General features: G+C 34.4%; 4 protein-coding genes across 5 annotated transcripts; all 4 read right to left on the bottom strand.

Annotated features, from left to right (window-relative positions):
* Positions 1-358: 358 nt before the first annotated feature.
* Positions 359-4,024, bottom strand: LOC106354453 (aspartate--tRNA ligase, chloroplastic/mitochondrial). 2 transcript variants are annotated; one of them, XM_048779495.1, is made up of 14 exons: positions 3,608-4,023; positions 3,250-3,393; positions 3,071-3,180; positions 2,866-2,977; positions 2,703-2,774; positions 2,510-2,601; positions 2,244-2,364; positions 1,943-2,065; positions 1,657-1,852; positions 1,385-1,572; positions 1,127-1,297; positions 971-1,051; positions 850-907; positions 359-766 (listed from the first exon to the last, which is right to left on the bottom strand). In XM_048779495.1, exons 1-14 carry the CDS (start codon positions 3,965-3,967, stop codon positions 597-599), a joined length of 1,998 nt encoding a protein of 665 aa, XP_048635452.1. In that variant the 5' UTR covers positions 3,968-4,023; the 3' UTR covers positions 359-596. The 2 variants fall into 2 exon arrangements, with proteins under 2 accessions (XP_048635452.1, XP_048635448.1); XM_048779491.1 differs by having other exon boundaries at positions 850-1,051; positions 3,608-4,024.
* A 374-nt stretch (positions 4,025-4,398) lies between these two features.
* Positions 4,399-7,356, bottom strand: LOC106361132 (inositol-tetrakisphosphate 1-kinase 2). Its single transcript, XM_013800870.3, has 9 exons — positions 6,801-7,356; positions 6,078-6,159; positions 5,949-5,981; positions 5,677-5,797; positions 5,491-5,583; positions 5,259-5,378; positions 4,953-5,185; positions 4,790-4,874; positions 4,399-4,707 (listed from the first exon to the last, which is right to left on the bottom strand). Exons 1-9 carry the CDS (start codon positions 7,091-7,093, stop codon positions 4,616-4,618), a joined length of 1,152 nt encoding a protein of 383 aa, XP_013656324.1. The 5' UTR covers positions 7,094-7,356; the 3' UTR covers positions 4,399-4,615.
* A 3,828-nt stretch (positions 7,357-11,184) lies between these two features.
* On the bottom strand, positions 11,185-12,583 carry LOC106361322 (protein SHORT HYPOCOTYL IN WHITE LIGHT 1). Its single transcript, XM_013801087.3, has 4 exons — positions 12,311-12,583; positions 12,007-12,231; positions 11,850-11,915; positions 11,185-11,611 (listed from the first exon to the last, which is right to left on the bottom strand). The coding sequence occupies exons 1-4, from the start codon at positions 12,491-12,493 to the stop codon at positions 11,456-11,458; spliced, it is 630 nt and encodes a 209-aa protein (XP_013656541.2). The 5' UTR covers positions 12,494-12,583; the 3' UTR covers positions 11,185-11,455.
* Positions 12,584-13,284: 701 nt separating this feature from the next.
* Positions 13,285-19,097, bottom strand: LOC106361224 (fatty acyl-CoA reductase 3). Its single transcript, XM_013800980.3, has 10 exons — positions 18,859-19,097; positions 18,219-18,322; positions 16,664-16,866; positions 16,158-16,258; positions 15,063-15,255; positions 14,814-14,975; positions 14,486-14,567; positions 13,924-14,190; positions 13,716-13,843; positions 13,285-13,630 (listed from the first exon to the last, which is right to left on the bottom strand). The coding sequence occupies exons 1-10, from the start codon at positions 18,947-18,949 to the stop codon at positions 13,480-13,482; spliced, it is 1,482 nt and encodes a 493-aa protein (XP_013656434.2). The 5' UTR covers positions 18,950-19,097; the 3' UTR covers positions 13,285-13,479.
* Between the last annotated feature and the right edge of the window lie 580 nt (positions 19,098-19,677).

Raw genomic sequence — 19,677 nt, 5'->3', positions numbered from 1 at the left:
TTCCAATTTGAGTTAAGACTAAGATTTGAATTAATCATCTATACCGGTTATAAATAGCCACAATTGACGACAGTCAACCATCATACCTAATTCAATCAAATATAAAACATAATTTGGATATATAGACGATAATTTTTAATTTGATAAAGATTTTTTTTTTAGTAAAACAAATTGATCCAGATTCTTGTCTTACGTTTGCAAACTAATTAAATTCGTTTTTTTACATATTTTTCTTTTCATTATACACATTTGCTATATATATTATGTCTGAAGCTGTAGAAACTCGGAAGACATTATCATGTGACCAAGATTCACATCTCTTACGGAACATAAAGAATTAGCAACTTAAAAATGCTACTGTGGGTAAAAATAAATATTTTGTTTTCTATAATCACTTATTCAAGTGGGAATTTTGCAAATCACTTCTGCAAATATCGTTTCAAAAAGTGATATTCATACAAATTTCTGTAAAATCAATAACCACCTTGAAGATGTGGACAAAGAGCTTTAACAAGAGATATACCACTACCACATCTCTACTTACTCCTCTTCTCAGAGCATTAAAGACATAAATGATGCTTGTGATGAGATCGCTATTAGTTGGTGCGGATGGAGAGATCTTGGAGCTGCTTTGGATCGACTTCCGAGGGAGTTCTGGTTAGTGCACATTGCGCAGTGGTTGTCTTTGGGAAAGCTATTACATCCCTTATGGAACTCGCACCTGCCAGCATCATTACCATCCTATCTAATCCATAAGCAATTCCACCTGCAACAATACACCAAATGCTCATCAACCATGCTTGAACAATCTTGTTCAGCATCATCATAATCATCAAGTTATTGACATACCATGAGGAGGAGCACCCATGTCAAGAGCCTCCAGAAGATAGCCAAACTTTGCTTCAGCCTGTTTGTAGAAAACAGCATGAGAAAAGGCTTTTCTGTAATAATCAAACAAAGTGATTCTCACCTCTTCAGCTGAGATGCCAATGATCTCCAAAACCTTTTCTTGGACATCCCGCTTATATATCCTTAAACTTCCTCCACCAATCTAGCATACATCGAGACAGTATATCAAAAGATCTACCAAACATTGTTCAAGAAAATGGCTAAGCTGTTTATGTACCTCGACGCCATTATAGACCATGTCATAGGCAAGAGCTCGTGCAGAAGGTAAGTCATCCATATCTTCAGGCCTTGGAGCTGTGAATGGATGATGTAACGCCTCAAGCCTCTGCTCTGGTTCATTCCACTCAAACATTGGGAAGTCTGTTACCCATAGAATGGAGTGTTTGGACTATATAATAAACAAGAAATGGAATTAATCTGATTTACTGTCATCAAGAGGAAAAAAAAGAAGTGACTGGCTAGTTGAGAAACTTACATGGTCGACCAAATCCATGTCATGGGCTACAAAGAGTCTTAGCCTGTCTAGGGTTTTGTTAACAGAAGTAGCAGGACCCACTCCGAATAAAATAAGATCACCAGGCTTTGCTCCACATTGTCTCACAAAGTTTGTTTTACTCTCCGAGTCTAAACTAGACACTAATGCTGCAACTCCCTCGAGATCGCCTGCGTCATAAGTTTAAAACCTCATCAGAGCTGAATGTACAAAGTATGACAGAGAAAAAAAATAGGCATGATATATCTACTTACCATTATCCAACACCTTCAAGAAAGGCAGACCCTTGGCTCCAGATTTCATTGCTTCATTGTAAACATCTCCTTTTTTTAGAGCCGAGTTTGAATACTTTTGAGCACCCAATGGCACACATAACACCTTAATGATTCCACCACTTTCAATGGCCTCCGTGAAAACTCTGAAGGACGATTCTGTGAAAACATTTGACACCTGCGGTTTCAGAATTCACACTTTAAAATATACTTCAAAGCTTCTGTATTTGTAACATTAACGAAATAAGCAAGATGCAGATAATATTACATCTTTCAACTCAAGATCAAATCTTGTATCTGGTCTATCTGAACCATATCGATCCATTGCATCAGCATACGTCAATCTTGGAAATGGATTAGGTAGCTGGATACCTTTAATCTCTGAAAAGACCTGCACAAGAAGATCAAACTATAAAGAAATGCACATCAAACTAATATCAAAGTAAAGAGATCCACATAGAAATGATGAACAGGATCACAGAACATACAACACATCAGGAAGTAACAAGTTTGTACACATATTTCTAGACAACATTCTTGCATCACTGTCACACAAGATAAACCCTAACCTTACGGATAAGATCTTCATTGAGCTTCAGCATGTCCTCCATAGGCATGAAAGCCATTTCCATATCAAGCTGAGTGAATTCAGGTTGCCTATCAGCTCTTAGATCTTCATCTCTAAAACATCTGATCAACCAAAACAGAAGGCAAGAGAGAGAACTCATTTGCATGAACAGTCCTATTTTTTGGTGGTAAATGAAGTATAATGAGCCCCTAATGCCAGAGAGTCTTATTCTAAACCAAGCTTAAGAGGCGAAGATCATATACATACCTTGCTATCTGATAATATTTGTCAAAACCAGAGACCATTAACATTTGTTTGAAGAGCTGCGGACTTTGTGGCAAAGCATAGAATGTTCCTGACTTCGAAAGAGACATTTGATATAATCAGATCTATAAGCTATGATGAAAGCTTATACTCTCTGAAGGGAAATAAATTAAAAGATGAAAAGAAGTAAGTTCACCTGAATTCTTGAGGGAACCAGATAATCTCGTGCGCCTTCTGGAGTAGATCTAGAGAGTATCGGAGTTTCAATCTAACACAAACAACAAACCAAATTTTTTTTTTAAAAATGGTTAAGATCCAAAAACTTTAAATACACAAAGGAAACTTTGCTGAGCCTATACCTCAATAAACCCATGCATGTCTTCTAGATACCTCCTGATCAGCTTCACCACGTTATGGCGAAGAAGAATATTATTCTTCATTTGCTGACGGCGTAGATCAAGACATCGGAATCTAACATCAGAAAAAACAAAAGCCAATACCATCAGTAAGCACTTAGAGACTCAATACATAAAACCAACAATGAAAGACAAGCTAATATATCACCTTAAGCGAATGTCTTCTTTAATTGAGTCTTTTGTCTCGTCAGAAGTAGTAACTAGGAAAGGAAGCTTTGACCTCACAGGATTCAATATTTCAACATGCTCTGCAACTACCTAATGCAACCAACACACCACACGCATAAACACATGCGTGTTAAGCTGAACGAGAAGAGAAAGCAATACCTCAAGGGATCCAGTTTTCATCTTCTTGTTGACGGACTCATTAGGCCTAGTACGAACAGTGCCTTCCACAGAAACAACGTACTCAAGCCTCATGTCATTGACCAAGCCATGAGCCTCAGGAAACTCATCCGGAAGCGTCCTAACCTAAAAATTACAAAACTTTCAAACATCAACTTAGCATAAAACTCCTCAAACATCCATACTTGCATTACACAAACTAGGTGAATAAGTTGAACAGGTTCAAATCAAGTTTAATCATTTCGGACCAAAGAACAAGTTAAAACCATTAACTAATCAAATTAAGAATCAAGTTCTAAACACTAATCTATCGTTGTCCTAACACTAAAGTTGAGAAGACCTGGACAATGCCGGTATGATCTCGAAGATTAAGGAAAGTGAGACCTCCATGGACTCGGTGAAGGGCGACCCATCCGCAAAGGTGGACTCTTTTACCAACATCTTCCACTGATAGCTCACCGCAACGCCCAGTGCGCGAAACCCATTTGAGAACAGAGGGAGGAGAAGGATTCGACTTCACTACAACGGCGTCAGCGGAGGCAGCCGCGGCAGCTGAATTGCAGAAGGTTCTTTGAGGTAGGCTTCTCGGTTTGGGTAGGAGGAATGAAACGGCGGCGTTTGAGGCGGATATGGCCGTGGCGGAGAGGAAAAGAGAAAATGAAGCGTGTCGGAGAGGTAAAGTTCGGAGTAAGAGAGACATCTTTGAGCCGATGAGATGGTAGGCAAAGGTTTGAGCCTTTCAGAGACGAACAGGAAGAGTTGAAAAAATCAATTGATCAAACCAACTAAATCGGTTTTGTTTGGTTTAGCTAAACCGAAATTGAGGATTTTGATTGGATTTGAGTATAATGAAACTCCTCTAAAATTATACTCCCTCAAGTATCAATTTTAGTAGTGAATAATTTTTTTTAATCTTGTTATTCTTCTAGATAAAATTTAAGACTAATTATATAACCAAGATAAATGATATAAATTTTGTATTTTCTTAATTTTTATGCAAAAACTTTAAACATCACTTGAAATGATACAGAGAGTAAAAAAAAACTTCAGGATCACTAATCAAAAACTTGTTATCGGTAAGAGCTAATTCTATAATCAGGTGATAAATTGGTTTGGTTTGGTTTATATAACTAAACCGAAACTGAGGATTTTGATTGAAATGAGTGCTACAATGCAACTTGTCTATAAAATTATAAAAAAAAAAAACTTCAGAAACACTAATCAAAAACTTGTTATCTGATAGAGCCTTCCAAAAAGGGAGAGCTAATTCTATACAAATCCATAATTAGTCATATTATTCTTATCACCACCACCAACATCAGTCTGATACCTCTCCTCCAAGCTTTCTTCATTTACAATGTCTCTTCTTATGTCTGGCCTGCGCCAGGTTTTGGAAGAAATCTACAAACACTTGCTCGTAATCTGGCATCTTTCCATAACCTGCAAATAGATTTTCAAAGACTCATAAGCTCATAATATTCAAACTACACAAAAGCTTCAGAATACAAACAACAAAACTTGCCAGGAAAGTAATTGACGTCAATAACATAAAACACGTTCTTGCTCCCATGTTCTCTGATCATGTCTATGTTGAAAAGCCGAAGTCCCTATCAAAACAAAGCAGCAACCAATTAAAAACATACTTGCAGGAGATGAAGGTGAGGAAGGAAGTAAGTTTATTATACCAATAAGGTTCGTAGCTCTTTCACAAGGGCCTCAAGGAAAGACTTTGGAGGCAGCTCAGCAACACTAGGGTCCAAGTCTGCGTTATCCGCTGAAGCAGCAGAAGATGAAACCCTCGGGAATTTGAAGGCGCCTTCAACTTTGGCTTTGTCGCAGTTACTTATATTTGGCAGAGAGAACCGTCTCACAACTTTTATGATATCACCAACCACAAAAACCTTGAACATAACTCCACCTTCACGCAGCAAAATAATGAATCAAGATGCATTCAACATTATGTTAAGGTATAACTTAAAACCAAATAGTACCATGATTAACAAACTCTTGCAAGACTAAAGGCGGATCAAGTTCTGCAAGCGAGCGCCTGTCATAAGCTAAGAACAACTGGTGTGACTTTGCAGTTCCATCGATCCAGAGAGGCTTCGCAACTGGGACAAAAGGCGAATAAGTAAGTTTGATCCATTCATATCCTTTGCTTGTAATCATCATCATATAAATATAAGAACATTTAGTGGCAAAAGGTGTGTTAAGTTGTTGTACCTAGTGGAAATTTAAGACCAGCTTCCACAACTTTATCGGCACTAGATGCTGAATCTTTCAAGACAACCATTTGCTTTGGAACAAACATGCTGCCTACAAGGATTTTACCAAAGCAAAGATTACTTACAGAGAAAATTTAAGAAAGTTCTTGATTTGAGTGTCAAAAGAACAAATGAGAATCATTACCGCTGCAATCAGACAGCTTCAAATCCGCCATGCCCTGAAGCATCGATTGTCGGTTATATATACGCTGGATTGAACTTGGAGGATCAAGCACAGTCACTTCCGGGTGTGTCTGCTGATAATCCTACAAAACAAAGTCAGGTAAACATGAGAGATTGTCGAATAAGATCTTGTGTTTGCAGACACTAGACTCAAAATGTATTGTTCCAGCTTCACATGAAAGGTTAATAATAATTTAAGTGCTCTCAAACCAAAAGGCAGACAATTCTCCTAACCTCAATAACCTCTTGCCACTCTTTTCCCAGTAACTGCAAGTACATAATCATATAACCCATTAGATTTCCAGCAGAAATGCTGATAAATAAAAGGCTCAGTTAAAAGCATTCCTATAGTTTTTCACCAACCTTATGCAAAACAACATCAAATGGTCCTTGTTCAGAAAGTGGACGGTTCAAATCGATGGCGACAAAGCAAATGCCTTTTCTCCTAAAACAGACACAAAAGTAGTACTGTTAGCGCTTTGTTCAAAAACTTTGCTGACAAAATAAAAAGGGATGAAAGCTATGTGGTTGATTAGAAAGAAGCAAAAATATTAGACCAGACGTCAAACTGAAGACATTAAGAAAATATTTCTCCCTCAACTATTAAAAATCCTTGTTTGAGAGATTCTAAAACATGATATTATAAGTTGAACCAAGTCATTGTATTAACTAAATCACCCATGTGGGTGAAGAAGATTTCCAAGCCATAGAAAAGGCAAAACATCTCAAGTATATTATTTTTTAAATGTCAAAACTTCAACAGAGACTAATCCAGAAGGATATATTCAAGGAATATTCCAATAGTAACAAAGGTTCCTGATACCACAAGCATACTAAGTGTGAGTCTAAGCAAAGGACAAAACACATGGGCTAATGACAAGACAATAAGCTAGTGGCCTCCACAATAGAATTAGGCAAAGCCAACCAAAACAATAGTAACCAAATCTAGGGGAAAATCCGAAAATGTCAAAGTCCATCCTTTTGAAATTTTGAAAAGAAACTGTCGGTTCTGTTTTATACACCAAACATAAGAACAGTCGTCTCAGGAAAAAAGGAAACAACATTTGTGTTGTGTGTGTTCATTACCTAGCCATGAGTTCAAGCTTGGGCTGCAAGAAACTCTTCTTCTTCTTGGAAGTGAGAGCATACCCAACAACAAGCTTCTGCGTCTGCTGAAACGGATGCTGCTGAATCTCAAACGACGCCGTTTCTTCATCTTCTTCTTCGTCACCTTCTCCTTGTAGCTTCATGTTGTCGCCTTCCAATCTCATACCCAGGTCCTCAAATCCACCGCAGGAAAACCCTAAATTGCGTGTTACCCCCAAATTACGCCTCAATCTGGCGGTTTCGATATCTCCGGAAGCGAGAGTCCCAAACATTAATAATAGATAGAGAGATGGGTAAGAAGAAGGGTAGATCCTTTATAAGATCCCTCTTAAGATTCTATCTCCGCTTAGACACAAACGGTAAGAATTGGCACTTCCCTAAACGAAACGACCAGAGAGGAGGGGAAGGAGGGGAGCTAGAGAGATAAGTCCGAAGCTATATTACCGTAAAGGTCACAACTTCGAGAGAAATGAGATTTGTGAGAATGATGTTGAGGTGGAGATTGGACTCGGAATCAAATATTTATAGCAGAACAGAGAGATCGAAAGAATTGCAGAAAAAATGTGATTATAATTTATTTTCCATTTATTATAGAATACACTGACGCTGTCAGAGGTTTTCAAAAATCAACAATACTTTTCCACGTATTATTCTATTTTTTATAACCTTTTTTGAATTCCACCTAATTTTTTTTTTGTCAATGAGTTCCACGTAGTCTCTACATCAAATGCATATTATATGTTCCAAAAGTATTTTGCTAGCATGTGTTAAAGTGACAAATCATATCGTTTTCTCTTTTTGCTTTTTTTGATAATATGAACTGGCCTACTGTTTTTTGGCGACTAACAAACTCAATCACAAATTTGTAACGTCTGGCTAAATGATTAGGTAGTCACAAAATATGTGAAAACCTATATAGTATGTGATAATGGATATAGATCACTATGACATGGAAGATATATACGGTTAGCACATGAAATTTATTAATTAATTTTCTACATTAATTACAACAATATATAAAACTTCTGGAGAAGATGTTGAGTGTCCGTGTTTGATTTCTGCTGGCTGTTGAGTAATTCTATTTTATATCTTTTGCGTTAGTTTGTCGCAAATTCGTTAGCCACATAATTTGAGAACGGATAACCTGTGGCCCTTTTATTAAATGGGTAGATAATTAGTTGTTTCTATTTATATTTATACGGCTGGTTTTCTTAGTGAAAAAGAGTTGCCATGAGTTCCACATGGACTGCGATGGCTCCTTGAGCAGGCTAGACGTCTAGAGTTGAAGGCCATTAGCTAGGGCTTTACCAGGGGCGGACGCAAGTGGAATGGGGATGTGGCAAGTGCCACACTGTCATATTTGTTTTGCTTTAGATAATAATTAGTTGTCTCATTTTTATCTAATATTTATTTATATATCTCTATTTTAAATATTTTTATATTATGTATCTTACACTTAATAATGCTCTCCCCCATAGGTTCCACGGTCCTTGATTTGACGAGCCTTCTTCTTTGATTTTAGAAAACGCTGAAAACATTTGGACAAGTTTGTTTGTTTAAAGAAAAAGCTTGTTTGTTTAATTATGTGTTGTTAGTCTACTTAGTTCGCACCCGCATGCATATTTGATTATAATAATACGTGCCCACAACTGAAATCATTAAAAAGGATTTTGATGTGTGTCCATTTGTTTATTGGCACACAAAAGTTAGGATAAGCACAATTAGTATCTTATGAAATGGAAAAACAAATGTTGTAAAATGTCTTAACAGATAACTTGAATGTCTTTTCTGGTGGATCAGGTCTTAGAATCACATCTAATTAAAAATGATAAATAAAAAAGGTTAAGTCTATTGATTTCCAACTTATATGATATGTTGACATATATAATAATTAAATCATGGGATAAATGTAAATTACTTTACAAGAATATGTAACAATAAGCAATATGCGAGCGAATATGCTCTTCTCTTAGTTAGGCTGAAGAGTCTCTCTTGTTTCTCTTAGAATCTTCCTTTAAGTTTAGATAGATTAACCCAATATTAAATCACATAATCATTACCTCATTAGTAGTAAGCCCTTTTCACGTTTAGAAAATTTATAGTGTAATTAATTAGTATCATCCACAATACTTATTAAAATATTTATTTCTGTAAAACATGTGATTCTAGAATTCATTTGCATATGGTGCAGATAGAATACGATACTTGATGTTATAGATAGATATACATATTGACGTGACTTATCAGGTGCTGACGACTAACTAATTGTATAGAATCATATACGGAGTTGACTTATCTCTCTTGTCGGAGATAGAGATCTGTTCATGTTTTGCGAGGATATGATGTGCCGTCAAATTTATATGAGATTGTTCGATCAAAAAAAAAATATGAGATTGATCGTTACTTACAAAGTAATGCATATGCTTTTATCCTACATCTGACAGTTGACTTCCATACAAGAGTCTAGTTCTCTATTTTTGGTGAATCGAATATTTGTACATATACGTCAATTAGAACTTCCCCGTAGAAGTATAAAGGACAACGTCACATGGAAAACATGCATCTATGCTTATTCGCTAGATGAGTATTGTTCACCTAACGGAGTTGGTCTTAGTGAAGTCCACCGCAATGTTAAAATATAACTCTCAAGTTGAACCACTATACATCGTGTGTATCTTCTTGTTTTAAATTGTTTCTGAGAGCTCAGTTTTGAGATCCATACTAAGTTGACGATGCTGCCCGACATATATAATTAAATCCCATGCGTGTATATTTTTTTAATATCATGTATTTATTTTGGAGGTAGAAGATAAATACACCACCTGGTACGTATAAGTATACAAATTAATAAGATATTTATTGATAATATGCATTGTGTTGTGTTGTCTCTGTCTATTGTATATATGTGTACCACTAAGTGGGAATAAAAGGTACATAAGAACATCAAAACTTCAAAATGCATCTTAGTGGAATTTCATACATCCACTAATCTTTTGGCATTATTGTCGACTTTTAGCCTTTTGTGGATGTTTAGTTGGTTTTTGTTTTAGGTGAAAATAATATATCTGCCTCTATGTATTGTAATCTGTAAGTGCACTAGATAACATATCCTCCGCTTTTAACATCAACTTTATAAACTTCACATCTCTCTATTGTCAAAACTCTTTAATAATAAGTTAATAACAAAACGTTCTATAGATTATCTCTATCATTTCTCCCTTACGAGGTCTCTCGCTCAAAAATCCTTCCTGAAAAATGGGTTATATTCAAGGTAAACCCAAAAGTACTTATTAAGATAGTGAGTTTTTTAACAAAAAAAAAGATAGTGAGTTTTATAAAGCTTAATTAGAACCGACTAGTTAGGCGTATAACACGATTAAAATGTATTCTATAAAGCTAACAGCAAATCCAATCCAATAGTATAATATATATACAACTCTTGACTCTTCTTTTCACAGTTTGATGTCATTCCCATGAATTATGCTCTAGCATGTGACGATTAAAATATATAATATAAAGCTAACAAAAAATCCAATAGAAGGCAAAGATTTGTAGTCTTGGGAGCTGGCATATAAATCAAGCCGAATCTGAACTAAATTGTTTTTTACATGAACTAAATTGTTTAAGTCAAAGCGAAAAAGTAGTTGTATATATAATTATATGCATACCCTGTTTCATTAATTTATACAAAATGAACATAACCGCCCATAGAACATATAGGCTTATGAAAACTCCATGAGCCGTATGTATTATTTATAGGACTAAATAGTACATATAAACAAATTGTATCTTAACTATACAACCAGAGCCCTAGTATACAACCACAGAACAAAAAAGACAATATATACAAAGTCTTAGAGATTGTCGTATATGAATACAATCTACACCCTTTTTGTAGTGGGAGAGTGGGAGGTTAAGGCACACTCAGGCTAGAGCGTAATTCATGAAGATGTCAGCAAACTGTAGTGGTAGGGGTTTGCTAAGTATTGAAATATGCTTTCTCATAGATCAGGGAGCTGCATATGAAATGTCTGGACAGGTGGAAGTTAAGTATTGGAGAGCACCTTCCAATGTTCTGAATGCTGTTGGACAAACCAGACGATCGAGGACTGTTTGCTACAGCGAGCTTTGACTTGGTGTCGATCGAGTGGAGTAAAGCAAGGACTGCACTCTCTTTGTTGAATCATTCTTCCAGACTTGAGAAAAGAAATCAATCAAACAAGTGTGACTAAACCTACGACTGATTGAAGTTAAAAGTCTTGTTTAGGTATTATACAAAAATTTGACCCCAAAACTATATATTATACAAAACCATTCAAAATCTGATTATGTACAAAACTTGAAAGTAAACTTAGGTAAATGGTGAGATCTATATATTCGTTTATTTATTTAGAAAACCAAGAAATGCTACATGCCAAGCTTCCATAGCTGACTTAGTAAAATGCTACAAATATTACATTTTGTTCTTTTAATTACTAAATCACCACATATAGCAAATGAACATCCATCCACTGTAACTGCTTTCTGATTCAGAACTCAGCTGTGATTTTATTGCCTTCGGAGAACCTTAGCCCATCTTGGCTCTCGAAAGTCTAGAAACTTGAGATTCTGCTGAAGCATAAAGCGAATTATAATCAAGAAGCTGGTTGCACCCCGTTCCAAGCACGAGGGTCATCAGCGAGTTCGTTGATCCTGTTGTTGCGGCTTTCTTGTACGTATGCTACACCAGCCCAAAGCCCCCGTATAAGTAGAATGCTCGTAAATACAATAGTCCCAAGTGTGCAAGCTACCTGCATTTAACCATGAGAAATTACATTAATAAAAAAAAAAGCCAATCCAACATTAAAAAAAAAAGCTTTCAACGTTTTGCTTATGTCAAGTAATATAACACTGATGAATATGCACATTAGCTCATGTGTTCAACAACACCGATAACGAAGATACATCAATCAATTGTAAGGCAACAAAACAATCCACTCCTAGTTAACTTCCAACAAGACTAAAGCATGGATCTTTAGAGTACATCACCTCGAGAAAGGCCTTCAAGATCCACAAAAACGCAAGTATAAGTACACCATTCACTGAGAAACCCACCTACATTGAACAAAACAGCACAAAGGTTGTCCCTTTGATTAAATCCTCAACAAAGAATCATCAATTTAAATTCGAAAGGTCGAGACTTTACGAGCTTCGTGGAGATGGAAACAGGCAAGATTGTTCTAACGGCTCTCCTCGCTCTCTTTGAAACCTTTCTGAAGACATTCTCCACGAACCTAAGTAAAAGATCCAAGCTTCTATCTTCTTCTTCCTCCTCCTCGTGCTCGTCTTCGTAATCCTCGTCGTCGAACCCGTACTCCGGTCTGATCTTCCGGTTCCAGCTCCGCGCACCGTCGACGAACTCATCCCTCCCCTGTTTCAAAACCCAGAACCAGTTTCAGATCGTGTATGCATATATACAAAGTAGACGAAGACAAGAATCGAATCTAAACGTTGATGAAATCGCGAGGTCGCCGGGAAGCGAAAAGGGAAGAAGGAAGATCGGGGGTTCTGGTTGTGGAGGAGAAGATTAGGGGTTTGGGGGGAGTGAGGAGGAAGAAGGAGAGTGGAGATCGAGTTTTGGTTGAGAGGAGAGCGAGAGAAGACGGCGATGAGATTGGTGCGGAAGATGGCATCGTTCGTTACGTTAAGTTACGCTGCGCATCAGACCAGACCGCTCAGCTTTTGTTTCTCTGTTTTGTAAGAATAATTGAACTCCACGGTCTATTATTGAATTATTGATTATGCAAAATAATAATATATTTTCGTTTAAAAAATTATTTTTGTTTATAATATATATATTCGTACTGTATATCATTAAAACATATATCACCTAGATGTGAAACTAATAACAACGGTATTATTCAATATATATGCATATGAAAAATTAAAAAAAAATTCTTAAAAATAGTTATTTTTAGTTTATTTTCACAAAAATAATCATCAATAAAAAAAATGATCAAAACAAGTTTTATTAAAAGGTAAAAGTATATTGTTATCTTAGAGTTAGCTAATCTAAGATTTAGAGTTAATGGGTAAGTTTTTTAGGAATAAAATTTCAAAATTTTAAAAATTAAAATTAAAATTAAAGATTTCAGGATTATTTTAGTCATTTTCTTTCTTGTATGTTTTTTGTGACAAAAACTTAAAAAAAAAAAACTATTTGAAAAAATTGCCTTATGAATTATGTATGATAGTAAAAAAATACATGCCTGCTAAAACATTTATATATATACCATCATGCTGGCTACTTGATCGTTGGCTAATGGTACATGCCTGCTGGTAGGTGTTTTGTCAATGATGAAGTTGCGAAGAACATCATGTCAAAGAGGTTATTCGCCTTTCAGATTATTATTATTATAAAATGGAAGGAGTGCTTATTTTCAATATTGGATAATGGATACTATTAACTCATATAGAGAACATAAGACGTCATATAAAATTTTATTGAAAAATTATAGTTCCATTATAGATATGCAAATGCTGAAATTAAAATTTTAAAAGAGCAACATCCCAAGTTTGAAAACATAGCCGAATAAAAACAGATCAACGAGTACTATATTTTTCACACATTTTATACTCGTTGGAACATGATAAAACAAAGGTTACACAAATGACATCATTAGAAAACGTACTTAACCAGTCCAGGAACATGTATATCCACAAAATAGTCGTCCCAATTGATAACTGTTGGATCAAAATAGAACATCTCGGTTTCGGCTTCTGTCTTCAACACAATTCCTTGCAGCTTTTCCGTGTTTGTATCATCAAATCTGCGCAACATTTGTTTTAGATCCCAAACCACATTAGATTAGAGAACAAATAACATAGAGAGAAACTGATAATTAAGTTACTTACACTCCATTGAAAAAGAGGTAGGGCTGGTAAAGTTCAACGAGCCGGAATGCAAAGTTTATCTTCCTATGAAAATCCTTCAAACTTTTGTCCAAAAGCTTGCATAATACAATGTTTAATAATGCAAGTCCCTGTAGTAAACCAAAAAGAAACATATATACGTGATTAGGAACCCAGTTTTCGCTTATTCAAAATCTAAAAAAATTAGTACCTTTAGTGGGATCAAGTAATGTATGGCCATGTATCTGTGGAAACTAGCCATAGAGCTTAGAATCTCGATATTCCTTACACGAACCAGCTTCCCTTCTTTGTTAGTCCATGGTCTGGTAGTAAAACAATGGTATGCTATCTCAGGAAGTTTCTTATTCTTCAAGGGATTTCTTAGCGAGGAACCCACATGATAAATAGTTTCTTTCTGTTTTCCAGCTTGAACAGCCATCGACACTAACATCGAATTTACTACCATATCTGCTGGCATCTGATTCATAAATTTATAAAAACATTAAATGATGATAAGTAATGCTATTTTTTAAGCTCTTTTTTATTTTTCATCCTAGAGTTAAAAATTAATGTGAAGAGAAGATGTAGAACGCTAGTTAAAAAGAATAAAGCATATGTACGTGTGAGAAATCCTTGAGCACATTTGATTCATTTTTATGGATTATTGAGATAGTGGTATTGTACTGTGTTGATAATAATTTATATGTATATGCTATCCGAGGAAATGTTAATGCACAGTGTAGAACAAGATGAATGTGAACGAAAGTACGTACCACATCGGAAACAGCATTAAGATCACCAAGGAAGCATGTGAGTCTGCCTTTACCATATCCGACACCTAGACTATCAATGGTCCTGTACATTAAAGAGTGGTACAATCATAAGTAGCCTAATATCACAATCATTTAATTATTTACAAAAGCTTTAATATACTTGTCCTATTTATTATGAATATAAATCTAAATGTTTTAAGATATATTTTCAGCTTTTAAAGTTGCTTTACTAGTTGCAACTGTAATTTGATTAAGAACATGTACAAAAAAAATACAAAACAACGTATATATATTTTTAATATGTTGTAATGAAACTCTGTGTTCTAACCTGATGCCTTCGGTCCAGCCAGGGAATGGTTCTTTGATAGTGCTAGTAATAATTGTCGGACGAATCAACACAAGTGGTAAATTTCCCCTTTTTGCCCCTACAATCATCTCTCCCATTGCTTTTGTGAAAACGTAAGTGTTTGGCCATCCATACGTTCTTGCCCTATCATATTATTTAGACTAGTCATTAATCATTTCAAAGATTAACACCAATTGGCATTTTATTGCAACACATATTTGGGAATAGAACCTGGTGAGTCCCATATCTTTCATGGTTTGAGTGATGGTTTCAGGAGAGGCTTCAGTGACACGGAGCTGGTCAAGTTTCTCCTCGACCAATTTCTTCTCATGGTTGATGTCTAGGCCGGTGGTTCCATTCAACGTCTCACCCATACGGTATGGTGTTTCCATTATCAAACCAGATTTTTCCCCGCACACGTAAGCTATATTATAAATGTTGTTAGTTGGTGGTTTTAATTATCCAGTAAAACACGCACCATGTTCTCAATTTATCAGTTAAAAAAAATAAAAAATTATCCAGTAAAACCAGATTACTTTGTAAACAGTGATCAATGTCAATAAATTGGCAATATGCACAAAAAAAGTCAATAAATTGGCAATATATATGAGATTTGTTAGTGTTCCAAATATATATATGAGAGTTGTTTAATTAGTTATCTGTTTTATGTTGGTAGATCTTCTATTAAAGAAGGAAAGAGTGTTGCTCAAAAAAAAAAAAAGAAGGAAAGAAGAAACCATATTATATTTATATCTACTGTGGGGTTCGTACTGGGTAGTTATTATTAGTTTTTTTGGTACGTACTTGGTAGTTATTAGTTACATGTCAATATCGTGATAATCTAAGCTATGTTACATTATTGTTCTGTTTCCATATAATGTTCCATCCCATTTAATCTTCCACGTGACCACTTTTATTTCTTGCTATAAACTCAAAATGTCTTAATCGTTTGATACTCTTCTAAAGCATCCGCTTTTGAAGAATTGGTAGTAGAATATAAAAGATTGTAAGCGTATATAATTAGGGTCCTTTTCCTTAAGATACGGATCAGGAAAATGGACAGATTAGAGCAAACGCAATAGTAAATAAGAAACTATTGAGAAAGTTTCTTAGATTTTAAGAGATTTCAATAATTTTATCATCTTAATTATTTAGAAACCTTATATTACAGACCACCATTATGGTTGCTATTAGAACCTTATGTTCACTTGAAAGATTAGGTGACATGGAAGAAACCCTTGTACGTAAAATATACTATCATTTGCTACCTAATAAACACAATTTATTTCACAGTCACTGACACCAGAGTTTTGTTTTTGTATATACCTGTTGATACTTGAACAAAGATATTAATCTTTGCACATCTCTTGGCGAAATTCAAGACATTGAGGACACCCAGTGTGTTGATACCAAGTGCTATATCGTATCTGCGGTTGATATAACATTCCTTTAGTACTCTAAATATATCAATTATAATTACTGACTTGTCTGAACACATGCCATAGTCTATATATACTTTTTACTGTTGCAACTTGTTTTCATTGGTCTATACACGTTTTAAAAAAAATCATCAGTCTATATATAGTTTTTTTTTTTTTGAAAAACGGTCTATATATAGTTGATGTCGCGCTAATATGTTGTTGGTTTTAAATGGACTGATAACATATTTAGTTTACAAGAAATCAAAAATCTATTGCTGAGGGGTTGTATTACCGATCTAAAACCAGTCTTTACATTTTGTTTGGTACTGTATAAGTGTATATGGTGGTTGAATAACTCAGTAGTTAGATATAGTTAGCCGACCAAACAAAAAAAGATATCAAAATCAGTACCTTTCATCAAATTTAGTAGTTGCAGCTAAATTAACAATGGCATCAACTTGGTGGATCATCTCATGTTCCAAGTCAGTGTCTTGAAGACCCAGATCCTCAAGGGAAACGTCCCCATTGACAACAGTAACTTTCTCAGATTTAAGTTGATTTAGATTTGGACCATACTTCTCCTTCAGTACCCTGTACAAGTCCTTCCCCAAAATCTGCAATGATTTTCAACACCTCAAAAGCTATATCAGCATCAATTGATGGCGGTCCATACGCGCTTTTAAGAAAAATATTATAATTTTTTTTATACGAGTATAATATATGTGTAATAGGTAGTTAAAATAATTTATTTATATAAAGAGTACCTTCTTAATAATTATATTGTGTTAGCTTTATTAATCTTAGATGAATTTCTGTATTTAAATAATATATATACATATATACTAGTTCATTTGTTATTCAAACTTAAACTATAGAATTTATATAATAATAGATTAAAAGCTATTTATGAAAACATTCAGTTGAAAATTGCGTATAACTATTTAAAAATAACTATTAAATTTTGTTAAGTTAATGATTATCTATGGGCCTGACTAGTAACAACTTTAGGTTTAAAGAAATTGTTGTAGATTTTTTTTTTTTGTAGATTTTTGCTATGGCTGTAAATTTTATTGCTGTAGAATTTGAGTGTAGAATTTTGATTAATTTAAATACAAAATAATATATTTAATTGTATATTAATATAGTATACATATATTAGCAAAGATTTTAAAAGATACAAATTAAAATTTATATTATAGTAATTCATATTATTTTATTGAAGAAATAAAATATATTTTCAAATGATAGTTATAATAATCTTTTAAGAAATATATTAGTAGTACACATGGGTTTTATTTTTTATAAAGTAATTATATAAGTTTATATATGTGGTTGCATTGTTTATAAAATTAAATACTTTTTGAATGTAACTTAATTAAATTAATATGTATTTAATTATTTATTGTGGAAAGCTCAAAAAATTATGCTCAAAAATGAAAAGTAGTTCATAGGTTTTAGATATTTATTTATCGTGGAAAGCTCGAAAAAAAAATAAGCTCTAGATATTTGATTGTAGAAAGCACTTGTACAATAAGTTAATTTAAAAGCTGTGGATTTAAAATTTTTAGTAACGTTTGATTGATGTTAATTTGGGGTTGTATAAATAAATGGGGTAGTGGACATCATCTACACCTACCACCAATCACATCTTATATTTTATTTTCTTGACAAATGGGTTAGGGTTTTGTTTTTTTACTATATATGGGTTACGGTTAGGGTTTAGTTTTGTTAGAGAAATTATAAAAAAAATTATGTATGTAGTTAATAAAAAGTTTAAAAACCAAATAAGTTCCTTTTTTTTTCTTTGGGGGGGGGGGGGGGGGGGGGGGGGGGGGGGTACAAACTTACCTAATTGTTAAGATCTTTTGTAATTGTAAAACTTGATCGAGTGGTTAAATAGTTTTTTTTAATAAACAATAAACCTATAGCAACTCAGACATTTCAAACCTAGTATGAAGGGACAAACCTCGTCTTTAAACCTCTGGGTAGCAGATTTGTCAGTTGATGCTCTTAGAAGAAGATAGAGTTTCTTCACGTTAGGTGCCACCCTTAATATCTTCTCCACGAAAACTGCATTTGAATTTAAATAACCTTATTTTAGATTAACAAATTTAAGAGCGAGTTTGAAGATAGTCTAGCTAGAAAAGTACTTGTCTGTTACTGAATATAAGACGCATCTTGTACTGAATACGGAGATATACGCAGTCTTGTTTGGACATCATCCCACAAATTACTTACTGATTACTGATTAAATATTTACGATATCTTAAATGGTGATCGGTAAAAGCCTACGAGTATTTACAATGCGTGAACTTCATTGTCTAAGTCACGCATGCATGCTGCAGTCTATATTTGAAAACTTATAATATGTTATAAGGTTCGTGTCTAACATCATATGATAATGTCCGAGTATTAATTATCTACCAACTTTTTTTTATCCAAAAAAAATTTTTTATCTACAACTTTTTCTGCTTTGCTAATCTTGGGTGGCCAAATCTTAGCAAACCAACACAACCAAGCAGCAATTTGCTAAGAGAAAAGGATTTATACATATGTATATGTATATGAATGTATAGAGAGACAGAGAAAATGGAGAGAGAGAGTACTATTTGCTAAGAACCCAGCAGCTCCAATGACCAATATGGATTTGTTGTCAAGGTACTGAAGAACACTCACGATCTCCGTTTCTGTCGACATAATTTATGTTTGTATGTACGTATGAGCGAGAGAAAGAATTCAACCGAGTACAACAACAAGATCACATGAGAGTCCGATTTATAATTTCAAGCTATACAAAGTGTAATCAATGTGATCACCTACATTTTTTGCTTTCTCCCAACTACTTAGTATTAGCTGTCAACAGTCCTCTTGCAAATAACTATTGTTTCCAACTCTTTACTCTTCTTACATACATGCTGGTATCAATTTGACGTACGTAGACGGGTATTGGAGTGGTATGTGGTGAAGAGTCCAGCCTAGAGATACATATAGACTGTAGAAGGATGAAGAGGCTACACGACAGAGTCATCAAAAGCACTACAAGTCCAAACCAAAGAAGGCTTCATTGTATATTCATAGAACCTTAACATATTTCTCGGATATGTTATTTTCAGTATAATTAACGACTTTATTTGGATATAATAAAGTCTTCGGGAAGAAAAAACCTCGTATCCAATTAAAGTTGTTATATTCATTAAACCAACGGAACTAGATTTCCAAAACATTTTGTTCCGAACATATACATATTTTCAACTCATACTTTAAGTTGGAAGACTATATATTATGACAATATGCGTTTTTAAACTCCCTACAACCAAAGAGATAAAATCATACTCATATATTATATTAACTGCTGTTTTAAACCAAAGATTTTAAATGATGTTTTACAATTTTTTTCCCTTTTTTAATAATGCTTTGTGATCATA

The sequence above is a fragment of the Brassica napus genome, chromosome A1 (assembly GCF_020379485.1).
Source record: "Brassica napus cultivar Da-Ae chromosome A1, Da-Ae, whole genome shotgun sequence".
Taxonomy (NCBI): domain Eukaryota; kingdom Viridiplantae; phylum Streptophyta; class Magnoliopsida; order Brassicales; family Brassicaceae; genus Brassica; species Brassica napus.
The sequence above is the reverse complement of the archived record's forward strand: the minus strand, read 5'-3'. Positions and strand labels throughout refer to the sequence as shown.

What these genes read in the sequence shown, in the direction of transcription:
- LOC106361322 (XM_013801087.3), bottom strand. Translation starts at nt 12,493, where the DNA reads ATGCCATCTTCCGCACCAATCTCATCGCCGTCTTCTCTCGCTCTCCTC. An exon ending in GACCTCGCGATTTCATCAAC is followed by an intron (nt 12,232 to 12,310) that starts GTTTAGATTCGA and finishes GTTTTGAAACAG; the next exon opens with GGGAGGGATGAGTTCGTCGA. An exon ending in TTTCCATCTCCACGAAGCTC is followed by an intron (nt 11,916 to 12,006) that starts GTAAAGTCTCGA and finishes TGTTCAATGTAG; the next exon opens with GTGGGTTTCTCAGTGAATGG.
- LOC106354453 (XM_048779491.1), bottom strand. Translation starts at nt 3,967, where the DNA reads ATGTCTCTCTTACTCCGAACTTTACCTCTCCGACACGCTTCATTTTCT. An exon ending in ACATGCATGGGTTTATTGAG is followed by an intron (nt 2,775 to 2,865) that starts GTATAGGCTCAG and finishes TGTTTGTGTTAG; the next exon opens with ATTGAAACTCCGATACTCTC. An exon ending in ACATGGATTTGGTCGACCAT is followed by an intron (nt 1,298 to 1,384) that starts GTAAGTTTCTCA and finishes TTTATTATATAG; the next exon opens with TCCAAACACTCCATTCTATG.
- LOC106361132 (XM_013800870.3), bottom strand. Translation starts at nt 7,093, where the DNA reads ATGTTTGGGACTCTCGCTTCCGGAGATATCGAAACCGCCAGATTGAGG. An exon ending in TGGTCTTAAATTTCCACTAG is followed by an intron (nt 5,379 to 5,490) that starts GTACAACAACTT and finishes CTTTTGTCCCAG; the next exon opens with TTGCGAAGCCTCTCTGGATC. An exon ending in AAGAGCTACGAACCTTATTG is followed by an intron (nt 4,875 to 4,952) that starts GTATAATAAACT and finishes TTGTTTTGATAG; the next exon opens with GGACTTCGGCTTTTCAACAT.
- LOC106361224 (XM_013800980.3), bottom strand. Translation starts at nt 18,949, where the DNA reads ATGTCGACAGAAACGGAGATCGTGAGTGTTCTTCAGTACCTTGACAAC. An exon ending in GGCTGGACCGAAGGCATCAG is followed by an intron (nt 14,568 to 14,813) that starts GTTAGAACACAG and finishes TTTAATGTACAG; the next exon opens with GACCATTGATAGTCTAGGTG. An exon ending in TACCTCTTTTTCAATGGAGT is followed by an intron (nt 13,631 to 13,715) that starts GTAAGTAACTTA and finishes AATGTTGCGCAG; the next exon opens with ATTTGATGATACAAACACGG.